General features: G+C 36.6%; 1 protein-coding gene across 4 annotated transcripts in view; it reads left to right on the top strand.

The window, feature by feature from the left end:
• The first annotated feature begins 14,951 nt into the window (after positions 1 to 14,951).
• The window catches only part of LOC105808057 (COBW domain-containing protein 2), a 56,679-nt gene continuing 52,078 nt past the window's right edge, over positions 14,952 to 19,552 (top strand). For all 4 annotated transcript variants that reach the window (XM_012641618.1, XM_012641619.1, XM_012641617.1 and 1 more), the window contains exons 1-2: positions 14,952 to 15,148; positions 18,391 to 18,477. In XM_012641618.1, coding sequence (XP_012497072.1) covers positions 14,995 to 15,148; positions 18,391 to 18,477 — 241 coding nt within the window. In that variant the 5' untranslated portion in view covers positions 14,952 to 14,994. The remainder of the gene's footprint in view (positions 15,149 to 18,390; positions 18,478 to 19,552) is intronic.

Raw genomic sequence — 19,552 nt, 5'->3', positions numbered from 1 at the left:
CTATAGACATGTCTCATAAATAAAGTAAATATTGCCATAGTCCTTAGGAGCCTGTAATCTAGTGTAGTTGGGGAATAGATAAGCAAACAGATAATTTCTATACAGGGTAACTACTGCTTTGATAGGGCAAACAGGAGTGCTACTGAAGCACATAAAAGTCACCAAATCAACCCTTAGGAGGTCACAGACTCTTTCCCAAGGAAGTGATGTCTAAGGTCGGTAAGAAGGTAGCCAGATACAGATTAGAAGAGAAGATGGTCCAGAAATTTGCAAAGGCTCAAGCAACTGGTTGCCATTCACAGACATAAGGCAAATAGTGTGAAAGATCGGATTGGAAAATGAAAAGGGAATGTAATTAAATGAGTGAGAGACATGAAAATGAATACTTGTGACCCCTGAGCAAGAAATGACCATTAAGTCAGCATAGTGGAGTGGAAAGGGGTCGAAAGTCAGGCTGACTTGGATTCAAACCTTAACTTTACCACTTAACAGATGTGTTGAACAAATCCTTTAATTGTCAGAGCCTTGGCTTCCCTCATTGTAAAACAGGGATAATAACATGGACATTATAGGGTTGTAGGGAGGATTAAATAGGATTATGCATGTAAAAGTGCCTAACACCTAGGAGCACTCAAAAATGGGTACAAATATACAGTTTGATAGAAGAAATAAGATCTAATGTTAGATATATCCATAGGATGACTATAGTTTACAATAATCTATTGTATATTTTAAAATAGAAGAGAAGACAAATACTTAAGGTGATGGATATCCCAGTACACTGATTTGATCTTTACAAATTTCATGCATGTATTAAATTTCACATGTACTCCAAAACTGTGTAAATCTATTATGCATCAATTAAAAAAATTGGAGGCTTTGGTATTTTGGAAGAAAATCAGCGGTGGAGGAGGATTGGTAGTAATCTTGAACTATATTCAGAGACTAAAGCCAGGAAGATAGGAAGAGTTTTACAAGATCCCTTTTGCTATATAGTTAAAGATACTAGCTGTTAGGTTCCTTTTCAGCTGACAAGTGAATCATAAAAGTGAATGAACTTGCTCCTCAGATATAATAGAAGCACAAGCCAGAGTTGTAATTTCTGTTCTGTGGACACAATCGTTGACCAGATAGACTGAGTGTGGGCATGGCCAGTAACAAATTTATAAAACAAGTCTGTTTCTCTTCAAACACTTCTGAGCCAGCTTTTTGTTCTCTTGGAAAAATACAAAATAGACTTCTGAGTAAAGGAGATCAATTAAATACACACATTTACTTTGGCTTTCTCCTGAAACATAATAAAATGACAGTAAAGGCATTGTGTTTTAAGGGAGAAACCGACAATTGATGATGAGATTAGGAGAGAGGAAAAGAACAGCAAGATTCTGGAATTTAGAAGCCGTATAGACAAGAGGCAGCTTATTTAATAGACTTGAGAAAAATGATCCCTAAATTCTCCTTGGAGAGAGCTGGGAAGTACCTGACTGCATCACAGTCATCCAAAAGGCTTAGGAATGTCAGGCGGGGATAAAGGGAGGTTAAACACAGGAGGATTGGGTTATAGTTCTGTTTAAGAAGTGGTTAGATATCTAGACCCTTTCTTTAACCTTGTATAGCCAGATAACCACCCATCTCCTAGCCTGGCAGAGGCTTGGTAAGGTAAATAGAGAAAGTCACTTTCTGGAGAATATTTGGCACCTTTTGGGATAGGGTTCAGTATTATAAATGGAGGGGAAGGGGTCAGCAAAAATTTATAACCCAATATAATCCCAAGTCTTTTACCCCTAATCTAATCCCAGACCACTGGAGATTGGAAAATTCTTTTGTGGGATATCTGACACCTCCAGAAGAAATACATAAAGTTACTGACATCAAAAGTGACTAAACTAAATGGCCCAGCCAGGTGACCCAAACTGAAGCCCACAGTCAACAAGCTTCACCTGTGGGATCAGAACTTCCAAGAAGATTTTTTAGTACCTGACTCCTAAATTTGAATAGACAACCAAAGATTATCAGGCATCTAAGGAAAACCACCAATAGGAAAGGTAGAGACCAAAATAAACAAACAAAACAATTTGAAAGCAACCAAGACTACTCTGGGAGAAGAAAACCATCATTAATATTTACAGAGGGATAGAAGAGATATTGCACTCATGAGACAATATTATGTTATTTTAAAGAAGAACCATCAGGGAAGAAAAAGGGGGCCCTGGGAAGTTAAAAAATATGTAATAGTGGAATAAAAAATTCAAAGAAAGTTTGGATGATAAATTTGAGCCAATTTCCCAGAAAGCAGAGCGAAAAGATGGAAAACAAAAGTGAAAAAAAAGGAAAACATCGTAGGACCAGAATAAGAATTTCAACATCTGTGTAAGAGTGACACAAAGAGTGACAGAGAAAATGGAAGGGAGTAAATCGTCAATACTATAATTTAAGGAAATCCAAGAACATGAGCCTGCGGGTTTAAGAGCCTACTTGAGTGCCTGGAAAATGGGCGATTCCCAGAGGTCCATCCCAGGGTACATTATTATGCAATTTCAGAACACTGGTGTATTAGTTTGCTGGGGCTGCCATAACAAAATACCACAGACTGGGTGGCTTAAACAGCAGAAATTAATTTTCTCACAGTTCTGGAGGATAGAAGTCTAAGATCAAGGTGTTAGCAAGTTTGGTTTCTTCTGAGCCCTCTCTCCTTGGCTTGCAGATGGTCACATTCAGCTGTATCCTCTCATGGTCACCCCTTGGTCAGTGTTGTCTGTGTCCTAATCTCTTCTTCTTATAAGTACACCTGTCATATTGGATTAAGGCCTACCCATAAGATCTCATTTTACCATAATTATATCTTTAAAGGCCTTATCTCCAAATACAGTCACATTCTGAGGTACTGGGGGTTAGGGCTTTGACATCTAAATTTTGCTGGGGACACAATTCTACTCATAAAAACAGGGAACAAAGCGAAAATCCTGTAAGGTTCTGTGGTAGGAGAATAGGGACTAGTCATAAACAAAAGTCAGTAATTAAAATGGTTTCTCAACAGCAAACTGGAAGTTGGAAGACATGGAGCAGTGCCTATTGAATTCCAAAAGGAAAGGAGTTCCAACCTAGAATTCTGGACTCAACTGTGGCAGGTCACATGTGGTCAACAGATATCCATGTTCCTGTGTACATTTGCTAGTCCCTATGGATTTAGGTCAGGTAATATGAATAATAGTTGCTAAAAGAATATGGGTGGAATAAGAAGTCACTTCTGGTCTGTGACAATTAAGGGTGGTTGTGCCTTCTCTGCATTTTCATTCCCTCATTCTGACAGGTGAAGTGAAGGACTCCTAACTTGTGGAATTGCCAGATGAAAGCAGCCTTATGTGAGTGTTGGCTGGCCTGCTTTGGTCTGGGATGTGAGTAGAAATAAACCTCTCTTGTATTAAGCTACCAAGACTTTGGGGGCTATGTTGCTACAGCATAGCTTAGTGTAGCCTAACTGTGAAACCAACCCATCAACTGAATGTGTGTGTACAATAAAACCATTTTCAGGTATACAAAAGGTCTCAAAAAATTCACCTGATACACACACTTTCTCAGGAAGCTATTAGAGGATATATTCCACCAAAATAAGGTATAAACCACGAAAGAGGAAGACATGGGTTACAGGAATCAAGGGAATTCAACACAAGGTGGAGAAAAAGGTAATCCGCAGTATGATGATATAAGGAGATCCTTGAGCTGTGCATGAGACCTAAGGGCAACTATTCCAAGATAAGATAGATCACAAGACCCCAGGACAGATTTCTTGAAGAAAATGAAATTGTTAATAAAAGAATACCTGATCCATCTGAAATATGAAAACATATTTAAACAACTTTTTAAGAGCTTTGGAATGAATTAATGGTAAGCATGTGGTATTAAGCAAACAAAACTGCAATAAATACTCTTTTTAAAAATTATAACTGTTATAAATTATTTCAGGGAAAATAAAAAGTTGAGTAGTGATGAAAAATAATCATAGGATACTATGAGGCTCATGTATGAATATCATTTATATAGCCATACTAATGAAAAAATAAATATTAATCTAACCAAAATAAATATTAATACATTGGAAGTGTGGAGAGATAGAAATGGTGGCATGTATTGGGTATCTATATGTTGAGGAGGGAAGAAAAAGAGTCAATTTGAATATGTATACATCTGTGGTGTGGTTACACAGATGTATACATAAGTAAAAAAAAAACCCACATTAACCTATAAATTTAAGATTAGTGAGTTTTACTCTGTTATGCCTCAATAAACAACAGCAATAACAAAAGCTGCTGTATAGGTTTCATCCTGAGATAGCAAACTCAAATATCCAACGGGACTAGGCAAGGAGCTTGAATGAGTGAAGCAGTCTTGGTGTGATTTACCAGGGAATAGGTGGGGCCTTGGCAAACTGAAGAACACACATTCTATCTAAAGTGGATGGTCACTACTTAGCTCCAGCTATGGAAACATGTATTGCTAGATCTGAGGATTTTTTGAGAGAAGCTAGATATACACATTTTAAAAAATGAAATTGTCCAGATTTTTAAAACATTGCTTTATACAAAATCATACCTTAGAGGGTATGGGTAAGACATAATGTCCCTGAAATTATATTGCATTGGGTTTGTAAAATTGGCTGTGGATGAAAATAATTTTAAGCAGCAAACCAAGGAGTGAAGATGTTCGAAACTAATAAAGCAAGGGAATGTAAAACAAAACAAAACAAAACAAAACCTCTGGACCTTGACATTTTTCCAAGGGACTTCGACATGATAAAATCCCAATTTCTTAGTGTTTATAAGAGATCAAAGACTGTGCCTTTGACTTTATAAATTCAGAGAAAGAATTTAATTGGAATGATTTTTACAAATTAACTGAAGATCTAAGGCAACTGGATAATTCAGATTATGCTAATGTCTAGAATATCCAAAGTTTATGTTTAATCTGATGCCAATGAAGCCCTCATTTCTCTTGGCTTCAAGGCTGGTCAGTGTCCTGTGTCATATACCAAACGTTGTGTTAGAAATTAAGTCTTCTCATTCATAAACTAATGTTTGCTCCAAGTAAAAAGACAAGCAGCTAAGGAATGAGAAAAAAATAGTGTATTGTAGTATAAACCAAGACAGAAAGCAGATCAATGTTCCCTGGGGCCTGAGGTGGAGAGGAGATTGATTGTACACAGACACGAAGGAACTTTTGGGGATGATGGAAGTGTTCTAAAACTAGATCGTGGTGATTACTGCACAATTGTATAAATGTATAATGTACACTTAAATGGGTGGCTAAGTGTTAATAAATTATGCCTTAATAAAGCTGTAATTTAAAAAAAGGGATGAGAAAATTAATGGGCTAAACCTTTGGCCTTGGGGCCACATGTGGCCTTCTAGGTCCTTAAGTGAGGCCTTTTGACTGAATCTAAATTTTACAGGATTTGTTCTGTGAAGTTTGGATTCGGTCGAGGAGCCACACTTGAGGATCTGGAGGGCCACGTGTGGCCTTGAGGCCCCAAGTTCCCCAGCCCCCAAGTTCCCCAGCCCTGACTCCCCACTAGATACTTATTAACTACAATGGGGAAACAGTAACTTTATGTGGAGGAACCTGGCAAACATCACTTTAACCATGTGATCAAAGTTAACATTGCCAGTGAAGGGACGTGTGAGTATTATGTGCCTCCTAAAGTGAGGCACAGAGAAGGATACAACATCAATTTGGGGTATTCCTGCCAAAAATGGGTAACCTGAATTTAATCATGAGGAAACGTAAGACAAACCCAAGTTGAGGAACATTCTATAAAATAACTGACCACACTCTTCAAGAGTGTCAAGGTAATGAAAGACAAAGACTGAACAACGTCCCTAAAGTATTTAATAGATGGAGATGTGACAACTAAATGCAACTAAATGGAATCCTGGATTGGATCTTGTCCCAGAAATAGGACTTTAGTGGAACACCATTCGAATAAGGTATATGGTTTGGTTAATGGCATCATGTCAATGTTCATTTCCTGCTTTTGATAATTGTACAGTGATTGTGAGATATTAACATTAGGGGAAACATGGCGAAGGGTATATGGGAATCTCTGTACTATTTTTGGAACTTTAGTTAGTTGATAAAGTTTCAAAATGAGTTAAAAATTGAAAGGAACTTTTCTCTTTCAGTTAGGAAAATGGCAATGGATTGATAATGAGAAATTAATGGTGAAGTGATGAGCAAAATTCTACATTGCTCAGAAGGCAAGTAAGAAAATAAGGGGTTGCAGAGAAGCTCTTATGTGAAGTAATAAAAATAAATATAGTTGTATTCACCATTTTTTTCTCTTTTCCTCTTCTCCCTTCCAAATAAAACCACATACTATTCTGCATTTTTCTTTTTCTACTTAACAATATATCTTTTTAATGACTCTTGTATTTTAAACCTAAAATTTTGATTAAGCTTAGCTTAGTATCAAAAGAGAAATTATAGATCATAATGATACTTGATGCAAACCTTGGAAAGACTGAATCTTATTGACCCAAGAGCTTTTATAATTCAAAGTACTGGTCTCTTTATTAATTTGTTCAATAAAGATGCTGGATGAATGATTACGTTCTGGTGACCTCAGAAGCGCAACAAACAGAGAGCACTAATATATTGAATTATTTTTCTCTTCCATGTTTACTGAGAAAGAACAAGTAGCTCCCCAGGCAAGTCAACTGTTAACTTCAGAGTTTTTATTTAATCTCCCAGAAATGTAACCGTTAACTTTAAAGCATATAATGACCATGACGCTTGTAAAACACTGTTTGCTGAGGAAATTATAATTGTTTATTTAATCTATAGGATATGAATGTTACAGAAAATTAAATTCCTCCACTTAAGCTACAGATGAACTTTACACATTTGTAATGAGAAATCCACCATCTTAAAGTGTAGTTTCTCTTATTAATTAGAATGCTTCATTCAGATTCTTTCTGTCCAACTTTTTCTTGGAGACTGTTCAAAAAGTGCTTTTGGCAGTTCTGTATCTAAATGCATTGCAAAGCCTTGCTCTCCCATAGTATGCTAATATATGAATGAGCCAGACATTAAGCTATTCCCCTATAATTGAAGACTTAAGACGCTTCCAACATTTTACCTTTATAACAATACTGCTATGAGTGTCATAAATGTCTGCATATGTACATATGTAGGGTAAATTGCTGTCAGTAGAATTTCTAGGTCAAAAGGTTATGCAATCAATATTTTGATATATATTTTTAAATCTGCCTTCCATGAAAGGTTGCTCATATATATCTTATTTATTTAAAAATTTTAAAATAATTTTATATGCCTTTTATAACCAGTATTATCATATAAAGATTTTTTTTTAAAAAAAGATAACATTGTTCCTCTTCTCCCATTGTCCCTGACACCTCTCCAACCTCCCTGAGGTAGCCTGTCATTACAGGTGTGTTTCATCCCAAACATATTGCTTCCACATACATATATCAGCATACACATACATATATACACACATATGAACACACACTAATATATACCCATCCATGTACAGGTATTTTTTTGTTTGTTAGTTTTTACTGAAATGGAATCACACTACATATATTATGAGCAAATTGCTTTTTTCATTTCATACCATTTATTATTGTTATTCTACAAACCTGTACATATGTATCACTCCATTTTATATCCTAATACTTCTAGACCGTTTGAAATTTTTACGATTACAATACATTTAGGTATTATTTATATTATTTTAAAAACAATTAACCAAATAAAACCCTGTATTGGTTAGGATTAGTTTCAGTGGCATGAACAGAAATTCGAACAACATAAAAGTTCATTTCCCTATCCTGCAGCTCCACTCCATGAAGTCCTTAGCATATAGGCTGCTTCCAGGTCCCTGCTCCACCTCCTCCAAGATGTGACTGTCATCCTCGGTAACCAAGATGTGCTCCAGCTATCTCCTGCACCCCAGGCAGCAGGAGGAAAGAAGAAACAAAGAAAGATGCTAGGTTCCATGAAGCTGTCACATGACACGTCTGCATATATCCCATTAGCCAGAACTTTGTTACATGGCCCTATCTGCTCAGAGTAGACTGGGAAGTGTAGTCTTCTCTGGAGGCCATGCATCTAGCTTAAAAACCAGGGTTCTGCTGTTTTTTAAGAAAGGGAGGATGGGTAATAAATAGAGTCTCTCATTCAGGAACTTTCAAATTATTATAGACATAGTTTGGAAGCATAAAATAGCGTAAAGTTACTTTGTAGGAGGAGTAAGTATGCTGAAGGATGTTCCCCAAAGAAAGATGATGTGGTTGAGATGGAGATAAGAAAGTAGCAGGGTGGCCTGAAAATATATGTTGCCATGTATTTGGAGCGGCCTCCACTAAGACTGAAGGGCAGGAAGGAAACGTTAAATAAGAGGAAAGGAAGTAAAACAATCTGGGGAAAGAATTCATGAATCTTTCTCCTTAAGTGAAATTGTGGGGACTGCTATGATCTGAATGTGTCCCCACAAAATTCGTGTGTTGAAACTTAGTGGGCAATGTGATAGCATGAGGTGGAGTCTTTAGGAGGTGATTAAGTCACGAAGGTGCAGCCCTCATGAGTGGAATTGATGATTTTATAAAAGTTTCAAAGGAGCTGTTTGGGCCTTTGACCCTTCTGGCCCTTCTGCCCCTCCTACCAGGTATTCCCCCCTCTGGAGGGTGCAGAGTTCAAGGACTATCTTGGAGGCAGAGACTGGGCCCTCACTAGACAATAAACTTGCCAGCACCTTGATCTTGAACTTCTCAACCTCCAGATCTGTAAGAAATAAATTTCTATTATTTATAAATTTACCCAGTCTTAGGGATGTTGTTATAGCAACACAAAGGGTCTAAGACAATGACCGAATGAGAGACAGGGCTATAGGACTCAAAAGACACTGGTCTTGAAGCCAAAAAGACCTGGATTTGCCAGTACCACAGCATTTCAGTTAAGTGCAATTAAACACTCCTTGAGGGAATTTGGGGGCATAGTGAGAGGAAGGAAGAATGGACATGTTTCATTTCTTTCTGTGTCTTTTATTTACATTTAAGGAATCATGAGCAGGTGCTGTGGATTTTGGAATACACTTCTCTAAAACTATAAAAATTAGAAAATGAAACTTAAACAAAGCCACAAATGTCAGTTTTAATTTCTACTGACAATAGAAGAGGATATTCTTTAGACTTTTTCCTAAGCTATTACATCATAAATCATTGCAAAACACTTTATTTATTTATTTATTTTTTGGTTTTGCTCAACCCCCACTCCTTGTCTGATACTACCTTTTAGAGAGAATAGTGCACCACTCAAGTCGTCAGTGTGTGGGCTTTGCATGGTGTTTTCTTTTTTTTTTTTATTTTGTGGGAAGCTGATTTACAAGTGACTCAACTGTAAGCTAAGCCTTATTAATAGCATGGTTTAACCGCCAAAGATAATGAATTTAAACAACATTACCTACTATAGCCTTTAAAATTAATGTCACACTCTCTTAAAACATTGAAATTGTACATTTTTTTCACCTGCCAGCCACCTTCAATATTCTGGAGAGGGAATATTATTTCATGCCCTTACAGTGGTTGTGTATCTTAACAAAAGACTATACAGTATTTGAATATTGATATTCTACTTTAACTAAAGCAGTCACAAGAATAAAAGCCATTGGCCTCTGGCCTTTTAGATACGTTCTCAACAAGTTCATGTGTAGCTAACGAAAATATCAAATAAACTGATAAACTTTAAGCGTTTAAAAATTTGTATTTATTTGCCACAGCTACATAAGAGGAACTGGGTTAATTTTGAAACCCTCAGTTTCCTTTTCTAAACTAGTGGCTATTGCCAGCCACTAGTGTGTTCTTTCCTTTGCAGGAAGTTGCAAAAATGAGAGAAAAAAAACAAAACCAAGTCGTCATTATTTTTAGCTTTCCTCTGATTTGGATATAGCTACAGTTCTTACTTTTTCTCATGGCGACTAATGTAACTTTTCAAGGGGCAAAAATGAAGCAAAGAGTAGTCGAGAATTGTGCCAAGGCACACATGGCAAGGTTGTTGTCACAAAGCTGAGCTGCTGGAATTCAGACTGCTTGAGAGCTTAACTGCTGTGCTCTGCTCCCACCTAGGAGGACTCCCACCACAATGCAAAGACTCGAAGTGTTGCCTAAATAAGGTTTTCCCCAGGCCAGATATCAGTATGCTTGGAGAAATAGTTTAAATTTCTCAGCCTTAGACTTTCCTCTGAATGTTAGCACTATGGAAACTGTGGTACCTAACCCCTTGAGGGCCCAGGATTCTTGTAATGGTGAATGATTTACAAACCAAGTTTAAAATAGCAAGGATCAACTGCTTTTGCAAAATTTCACTTAATTCTTAAGAAAACAGTACATTATATTAGCTTAGATAGGGGGCCAGCAAACTATGGCCTGCTATATTTTTTTGTATAACCTGCAGGCTAAGAATCGTTTTTACATTTTTAATAGGTTGAAAAAAATTTTTAAAGGCTGTTATTTCATGATGTGAAAATTATATGTTAAAAGAAAAACTTCAGACAAATTAAATTTCACAGAGTTTAATTGAGCAAAGAACAATTCGTGAATTGGGCAGCCCCCAGAACCAGACTAGGTTCAGAGTCACTCCAGGGTTGCCCCGTGGTCAGATAAAATATTTATGGCAGAAGAAGGAAAATGAGGTACAGAAACAACTGGGTTGGTTACAGTTGGGTGTTTGCTTTATTTGAACCTGATTTGAACACTTGGTTGCCTGTTGTTGACTGAAGTTTGGCTGCTATGATTGGCTGAGAGTTGCTACCTGTTACAAGAGTAGGTTACTGTCTGTTTACACATCAAGTTGGGTTACAGTTCATTATGTATGGAAAAACCTTTAGGCTGAACTTAAAATACGTAAGGAGGCAGCTTTAGGCCTAACTTAATTTAACACTTCCCCCTTTTGGTCAACCTCTTAATTTTTGAGAGGTTGACCAAAACTTCAGGCATTGACATCACTCTGTCACCATTGTCAATGGACTTATTTGGTCTCTAATCTCATTAGATTTGTAATGAACAGTGGGATTTGTAAGGTGGGAACAAGGAAACAGAACAATAGAAAAAAATCGATAAGTTACCATCAGGTAACTTTTTCGTAAGGATGAGAGCAGAGAGGACTTTCTTGTTATACTGGAATCTCCTGTTTTCAAGAGAAGATAAAAAAAACAACAACAAAAAAAAAACAAAAAAAACTGGTCTGTTTTGGGATCTACTCTGTTTCCTTAAAGTTTTAGTTTGATTATGTGGCATTTAGCATGAGTGACTGCATTTTGATTTGGTCTGTTGGGGCCTAGTGCAGGAGCACAGTCCAAAACAACGGCCTCCTAGAGTTTGTCTAACATGTGCATTCAAATCTCAAACTTTGTAGAAATTTTTTTTCTCTCTTTTTGTATAAGTACCTATACAATGTCTTCAAATTTGCCTTTTGGCTTTGCAAAGCCTAAAATATTTACTATCTGGTTTCACAGAAAAAGTTTGCTGATCTCTGGTTTAGAAGAGCATGGAAGTTAGTGTCAGGCAGTTCTGTATTGAGCTCCAGGGCTGCCATTTACTGACTGTATGACCTTGAGCAAGATATTTATCTTTTCTAAGCCTCAGTTTCCTCATCTATAAAATGGGCATACAAATAATATTTATCTTGAAACGTTAAATGAGATAATACATTTCACGTACTTAACGCAATGCCTATCAGATGGTAAGGACTCAACATATTACTGTTATTGTTGTTGTTTTGCCATAAAATGAATGAGATTAAATAAATTGCTAAGCTAAATGAGGATGAAATTTTAAGTTACATTAGAAACTATAATAGATTCTACCATATTATACTTAGGAAACTTTTTACTTATTTAAAAAGGCATTTTGAATTTAATGATAATGACAACAGCTCATTCAGAATAGATAAAATGGGTAAATCCTATGCTATGGTAGAAGTTTTAAAAAAGTCATACCCAGCTATTCTGGGAGAGCTGAGATTACAGATCCTGTATCTGAGTAAATCAAAACCCTGTCCTCAGATTACGCTTGCTAAATTCTTTCCAGTTACTAGAGTCAGAAAAGAAAATGCCAGAACTCCATAGAATCCATGGATAAGGTATTTTGCTGAAGAGGAATATGGGAACAGACTAAAGGAAAAATTTTATCAAGCTGTAATCTTTATACTCATGCCTAAGGTCAGGACCTGAAACTGCTGAAGACAGTGCACACTGGCACCCCCACATTTTGATGCCTGCATCAGCCTTTAAACAATAGCATCTTTGTTAGATAAAGTTCATATATGATACAATTCACTAATGTAAAGTGTACAATTCAATGGCTTTTAGTATATTCACAGAGTTGTGCTATTATCTCCATAACCAATTTTAGAATATTTTCATCACCCCAAAAGAAACATTGTACCCGTTAGCAGTCTTTCCCTAACCTATAGCTCCTGGCAACTACTAATTTACTTTATATCTCTATAGATTTGCCAATTCTGGATATTTTATATAAGTTAAATCGTATAATATGTGGTCTTTTGTGAATGGCTTTTTTCACTTAGCATAATGTTTTTGAGATTGATTCATTTTGTAGCAGGCATCGGTACTTCATTCCTGTTTATTGCCAAATAATTCCCCATTGTATGGCTATATTACACCTTGTTTATCTATGCCTCACATTTTATTTGTTCGTCAGTTGATGGACATTTAGGTACATTCGACTTTTGACCAATGTTAAAACTCCTTTTGCTCTGACTGAGGCTCCATACTGTTACAGTGATGCTTGTTGGCTACCTTGACTGAGCTGGCCTCATAGGGCACAGGTTGCTCTTTGTGAGAGATGAGAGATTTTAGCATAACTTCCAGCCAGAGCCATGTAAAGTAATGTGCAAGAATTTACTTGAAAGATATGTGAAAGAAGGTGGTCCGGGCTGTAATAGCTTCTGTTCAGGCAGTCATGTAGTGCTGAAGGGTCACCCAGTGAATAGTGAGATGCCTGTGGGTACAATATTACTTCCTTTATGTTGCCAAAAAAAACCCAGTATTACCCAGTATTTCTGAAACCAAAAAGCTGTGAACCATTGTGTTAAGGGCTTAATGCTATCTGCTTTGGGCTGTCCATCACAGCTTCTCTCCTCTGGTAGTATAAAGTGAACCACCAGGCTTCAGGTATTTATTTGCCTTATTTCTTCCTTAGCTAGTTCATTGACGACATTGTCAGAGCTGTCAAAGCATTCAACTCCTGATTTCTCAGGCTGAGCATATGTGTGAGTATAATGATAAGTTCATTTGTACTCTGAAACCCTCTCTCTTAAATATGTTCTGCAATAGTGTGATGGTCACAACAAAGAATAGTTTCAAGATATATATGCACATCAATAGAAGTGGTGAAATACACACAGTATATTTTATAGGGAATTTCCGGGAAGGAAGAAAGAAATCAACCATTTATTTGACATTAGGATAGTAGTAAAAACTATGGCTTTTATATCAGACAGATTTTATGACTTAACTTGGCCAAAAATTTAACCTCTCTGTGCCTCATGTTTAAAAAGGAGATAATAGCACTTCACAGGGTTGTTCTAAGAATTAAATATGGCCCAAACACATGAAGAGATGCTCAACCTTGTGAGTAATCAAGGAAATGCAAATAAAGACCACAATGAAGTATTAATTTGTACTCAAGTGATTAGCAAAAATTAAAAAATGTCTGATAATATTAACATATACATCAATGAGATCTCTTATACATTGTTGGGAAAATGTATGAATTTGTACAAACATTTTGAAAAATAATTGTGCATTTTCTTGTAAAGTATAACATAAGACCCAGCAATTCTGCTCTTACATAGATACTCAAGGAAAGTTGAGCGCACATACACCAGGAAAAATGTTCATAGCAGCCTTGTTCATAAGAGCAAAACCTGAAAACCACTGCCAGGAAATGGATAAATAAATTGCTGTAGAGCCACACAATAGACTGCAATACAGCAGGGGAGCTGAAAAATACAGAAAGCCCCAGGAGATTGTATATTGTATGGTACCCTTTTGATGAAGTTCAAAAACAAGCAAAATAAACAACACATTGTGTAGGTACATTATAGCATATGTGATAAAACTAAAAAGAGAAGATGGAATGATTAGCAATCCAGAACCAATTCATGATTGTAGTTATTATGCTGTGAGACAGGCTGTGGGTTGGAATAAGGGAGGAGCTCATACGTAGGTGTAACTTATTAGTAATCTTGTGTTAGGGATGAGCTCAAATGAGTTCGCTATACATTTATATAAATAGGAAGGAGGGCTATCCATGGATTATGGATGAGAGGGTGTCATGAAACAACGAATATGATTAATGAACTCAGGTTACCTGAGGTCCAAATAAACAATGAGAAAGAAAAGTAAAAAAAGTAACCATGAACATTGTAAAAATTTGGATATGCATATATAATACGTAATTATAAAAAAAAATTTCACCAGTTATCTTTCAGATAGGAAAATTACAATGAACATTGTAATGTAATAACCTTCCATTCTTTTCCCTATGAATTAAAAATAGTTTCTTAATGAGACTAAAAAATGTCAAGTTGACAAAGTTTATGCCCTGTGGGGACTGGTTAGGTCAGGCTACCTACTGCAGGTTCCAATCAGCCAGGTCTCAGCCCTGCCCACAGCCAGTAGCTATTGAGGCGGCAAGCCCCAGACATGACAGGCACCTTCAGGGTGGGGCTGGAGAACACGCCCCAGAGGCGTGTCCAGCTCCCCTGGGGGCGTGGCCAAGGGGCGAGGCGGTCCTCAGCCGGAGTCCAGGTAACGGGGCTGGATTGGGAGGAGCTACCGTCGCGGTATGATGACGTCAAGCCCTGGCCAGGCGTGGCGTGCTATGCGTGCGCCGCTGTGGTTTGGTTCTTGCGTCCCAGCTCTTGACTTGGGACAGAGTCGTGCTGTAGGTCGGGATGTTACAGGCTGTTGGAGCTGTGGATGAGGAAGAGGAGCATGCGGAGGAGGACTGTCCTGAATTGGTTCCCATTGAGACGAAGCAAAGAGAGGAGGAGGAAAAGTCTGGGTTCGGCGCCAAGATCCCAGTCACAATTATCACCGGGTATTTAGGTAACTAACCATCCCGGTCAGAAAATGCCGTGAACTCTGGTGTCCTGGGATTTTTGGGGGCTGCCAGTGCCTTTTCTCCTTAGGCACCGGGGCCTCCTGGCCGAGAGCAAATGTCTTTGAGGTAGGGGCTTGGGTCAGTTGCTCCTTGTATGGCTTGCTTCTCATCTCGGGGGTTTAATGATGCCCAGACCCTTATGCTTTAGATTCACATTTCTCAAGTGATTGAAAGCCTTTGAAACGAGGCTTTGAAGCCCAGGCTCGTCCCCTAGTTGTCCAGGTGTTCTCTAACAAGTTATCTCACCTTTCTGAAGCGCATGTTCCTCACCTGAAAATGGAAAAATACCGTTCACCTGTCTGAGCTTTTTTTCTCATCTGCGAAATGGGGCAGGAAACACTTACCTTATTAAATCTATTGCCATTGAAGGATGTCCTGTCAGTAAAATACCCCGCACGTGGGCCATTCCTTGGTAGAGTCCCCTTCCCCACAAGTCAGACACTTCCAGCTATTAGTGGGAAGTATTCCCCGCCCTAAACATTTTTTTTTTTTGAGGTCTTTTTGCAAACCACTGTGGGAGAAAGAGTAAGAATACAGTCTCTGTCTTTCAAGACTGTTTCTCAAACTAAGGACGTTTAGGGGTGTTCCAGGAATACTTAAAACCGCGGGTTTGTGGACACGGTACTTTCCTGAAGGACAGTTTATGCCGTTCAACACTAGACATTCTTCATTGGAAAAGTTTGAGAAATATTTTTAAGCCTCACAGTTAAATAGAAGGGTTAGAATACATACATGACTATAATAAAAGTGTGGAAAACGTTAAGAAATGTAAATAAAGTGATACTACTTCAGGGAAAAAATGTTATTCCTAGGTGCTGCTACTAGAGACAAATACAAACTTGGGATACCCAAGGGCCTTTTTAAATAAAAATAATTAAATCAGTGGTGTGTTTTTGTTTTTGGCTTGTAGACTGTAAAGTTTATTTCGGCTTTTTACTCAGGACTAATTTTATAAAGGAATCGAGTTTTGACGTTTCCTCATTGTTGTTCAGAGGCTCCTCTCCTGAGAAGTTGAGCACATTCCTTGTCCAAAACAGTATACTTCAGACTTGCCCCTCTGGCCATCTCCATTTTGCTCACTGGTAGGTCAGTAAAGCATTGGAGATAATGGCCTGGAGCTCAGGAGTGAGGACTAATGCCAGCAACCTTCTTGTTGCAGAATCCAGGGGATAGTTTTACTCCTTATCCTTGAATAATTTCTCTTTTTGAAATACTTTTCTGTCAGCTTCTGTTAGATTTTATTCTGGTTTTTCCACCACCTACTTGTCTGGCTTCTTTTTAAGATCCTTCCCCCCCATCCATCTTTAACTTCATACCCATATAGTTTCTATTTTTATGTGCTACAGATATCTCAAACTTAACATGTCAGAAAACTTCCTATGTTACAGTCCCCTGAAATCATTCTGTTCCTGTGATCCCAACCACCTGGAATACTCTTAAAAGCCTTCTAACTAGTCTTGAGTCTTGCTGCCCTTCAGTATGTTCTCTTTATGTTATCCCTAATCATCTTTATAAATGTCAGTGTGATTGTGTTACATCCTTCAGTGGCTTTCATTTGGGTTGAAGTTCAAATTCTTTAACATGAATTACAAGGACCTATATGATCTAGCTCTTGCCAGCCTCTCCAGCCTGCCAAACTGTGGCCCAGCACATTGAACTAATTTTACTTCTTGAGCGTGCCAAGTACTTTAGTCCTTGGAATATATGCTTTTCTTCTTATTGTTACTCCTCTGGCTAGGTGTCCTCTTAGGTTCTCCATAGCATTTTGTACATCTCCTATTGAATGTATCATCCTGTGACATAATTGCCTCCTTGTTCATCTGAATTCCCCTCCATCCCCCCTTTAATATTTTAAGCTCCATGAGGGCAGAGACTGTCTTGTTTGCTTTTTACCAAGGGCTAACATAAATCTTGTCCATAAGTAGATACTTTTGAATGAATGAACTATGTCTTAAAGTCTTTTTCTTCATAATATGGTTAATTATTAAGCCCTAGTAAGTCCTCTGTTGGAAGGTTTCTTATATCTATCCCTTTCTTTCAATTTTCACTGTCACTGCCCTGTGAAACACTCATGTTTGGGACCACTATCTCATGCTTGGACTGGCTTTAAGAATTTACTCATTGCCCTCTCTCCTTAAAGTCTGTCCTTCCATTCTATACTATAAACATCATCTAAACCATCATTCCAAACTTTCATCTCTTCAAAAGCTTTTAAGGAAATATGACCTAAAAATGTTGATGACAGTAATACCCTAATACTCAGCAAATCCCTCCTAGTTAGTTATACTCCAGAAAACTTAGTGTATTTCAGAAGACATGTATAAGCCATGTGGAAAAGGTTTTAGCAGCACTGTTTGTAATAGCAAAACACTGGAAACAACCCAAACGTCCACCAACAGAAAAAGACAAATAAGTGATATATTCATACAGTTGAACTACACTTGTATACAGTTAGGTTTTTCTCTTTTTTTTCCCCCCTCTGAACTTTGGTGTGTATAGTTCCCAAGACATATGTTTCCTTCTACTTGAGAGGAACATATTAGGTTTAATATGCCACCTACTGGATAAAGGTAGTATAGCTTTATGAATATCTGCTGAATATTCCATGCATGCTAATGAGTCCTACCTCCAATTCCCCATTTCATAAAATCACTTTTATATAGATTGTTTTAAGCATACTAAAAGTAGCCATATATATTCAGTCTGAATTTGTGTCTGGTTAATATTGTGTGTTGAAATAGAAAGTCTTTATGTGTAAATTTTAAGAAAGTAAATCATATATTCTTGGTCCAGAAACATTGTCATCATGTAGGATGTAAATATTTTATATTTTATAAACAACATGAATAATTAATTCCTTGGATGCCATTACTTCAATAATTCCTTATTTAATAGAAGATTTAGATGCCCTTATGTTATTGTATGAAGAAGGCATGTTATTTTGTGTATATTGAAAAACTATGATTCGACTTGTAGTATTTGTAAATATTTATCAAGTTTTATGTGTACATAAAACATTTTGTAATAGTTTTCAAAGGGTGCTTTTTTTTCCCTTAGAATCTTTTATACCATTGTTAATATATGAAAAATAGCATGCAGATTCTTAAAAACATTAGGACTCTATATATTTTTGTGCCTTTAAAATTAGTCTTTGAATTATGTTATGTAAAACAAATGTATTTTGTAGGTGCTGGGAAGACAACACTTCTAAACTATATTTTGACAGAACAACATAGCAAAAGAATAGCAGTCATTTTAAATGAATTTGGGGAAGGTAAGTAAAGTTCAATAAACTGCATGTTGCAAAAGTTTATAGGAGACTTTATTCCACAGTTTATTCATTTTTAAATTTGTTATTTAAAAATGAAAATGTAAGGTATTATAATGTGAACACAGTGTGGATAGCTTTGGAAAAATTAATTTCTATGAAGCATTATATGGATTGGGATACTGAAATTGGATAGTTTCTTTAAAATTTTATTTTACATAACTTTGGAATTCATACCGAAAATTAAATTAGATTTTTATTTGAAATAAATGACTCCAGAAGTAAAAATCTAAACACATGAAAGAAAGGTTTTTTTTTTCCAGGAACTAGAAAGGTACTTTTGTACTGACTATATTGTTTATTGCAACTCATGAAAAGTGTTTGAAAATGGTTCAGTTGTTATAAGTTCACCTTGTTCAATGTTAATTATCTGCAAAGCAGTTAAAATTGAAGATTTTAGATATAAGTTAGATGTATGGTCTCCCTTCTCAAGTAGCTTAAATTATCTGTGAAAATATATGTGCTTCTTAACTTTCGTCTTAAATATTAAACTGGTAAAAAAATCTGTGCAGCAGCATTGGATACAATACTTTGATTACTTTTATAGTAGTTTTCTTCACAGTATGAGTTATAATAAAAGCTCACTTTTAGCCAAAAACATAATTTTTGTTGGACTCTTTCTAAACATGTATGATTTTTTCACTTGCAAACAGGTAAAAGAGCTAGGTTTTATGAACAGGATGGGAAGCCTATTAAACTTCATTTCTGGTTTCAATTAACTAAAGAGAAAAGTGCTTTTAAGCAAAAATCCTAAGATTTCTAATAATAGTCTTTTTTCCCCTAGCTTCTTATTACCTAATCTATTGCACACGGATTACATTTATTATTATTTCTTACTAGTTTTCTTCATGTTTTTGGATCATTTTCAAAATTTTGTTCGTCATAGCATTCTTAATATTTTCCTTAATGTTTCATTAATGTATATAGCCTGAATTCTGTAGCAACCCCTTTAAAAGCTCTTTATCATTATCATCACCTAACTGAAATATGAACAAAAAAATATATAATGTTCTTTGTAAGC

The sequence above is a fragment of the Propithecus coquereli genome, unplaced genomic scaffold, assembly GCF_000956105.1.
Source record: "Propithecus coquereli isolate 6110/MARCELLA unplaced genomic scaffold, Pcoq_1.0 Scaffold166, whole genome shotgun sequence".
NCBI classification, from domain to species: domain Eukaryota; kingdom Metazoa; phylum Chordata; class Mammalia; order Primates; family Indriidae; genus Propithecus; species Propithecus coquereli.
Note: the sequence above shows the minus strand (reverse complement) of the source record. Positions and strands in the feature narration are given on the sequence as shown.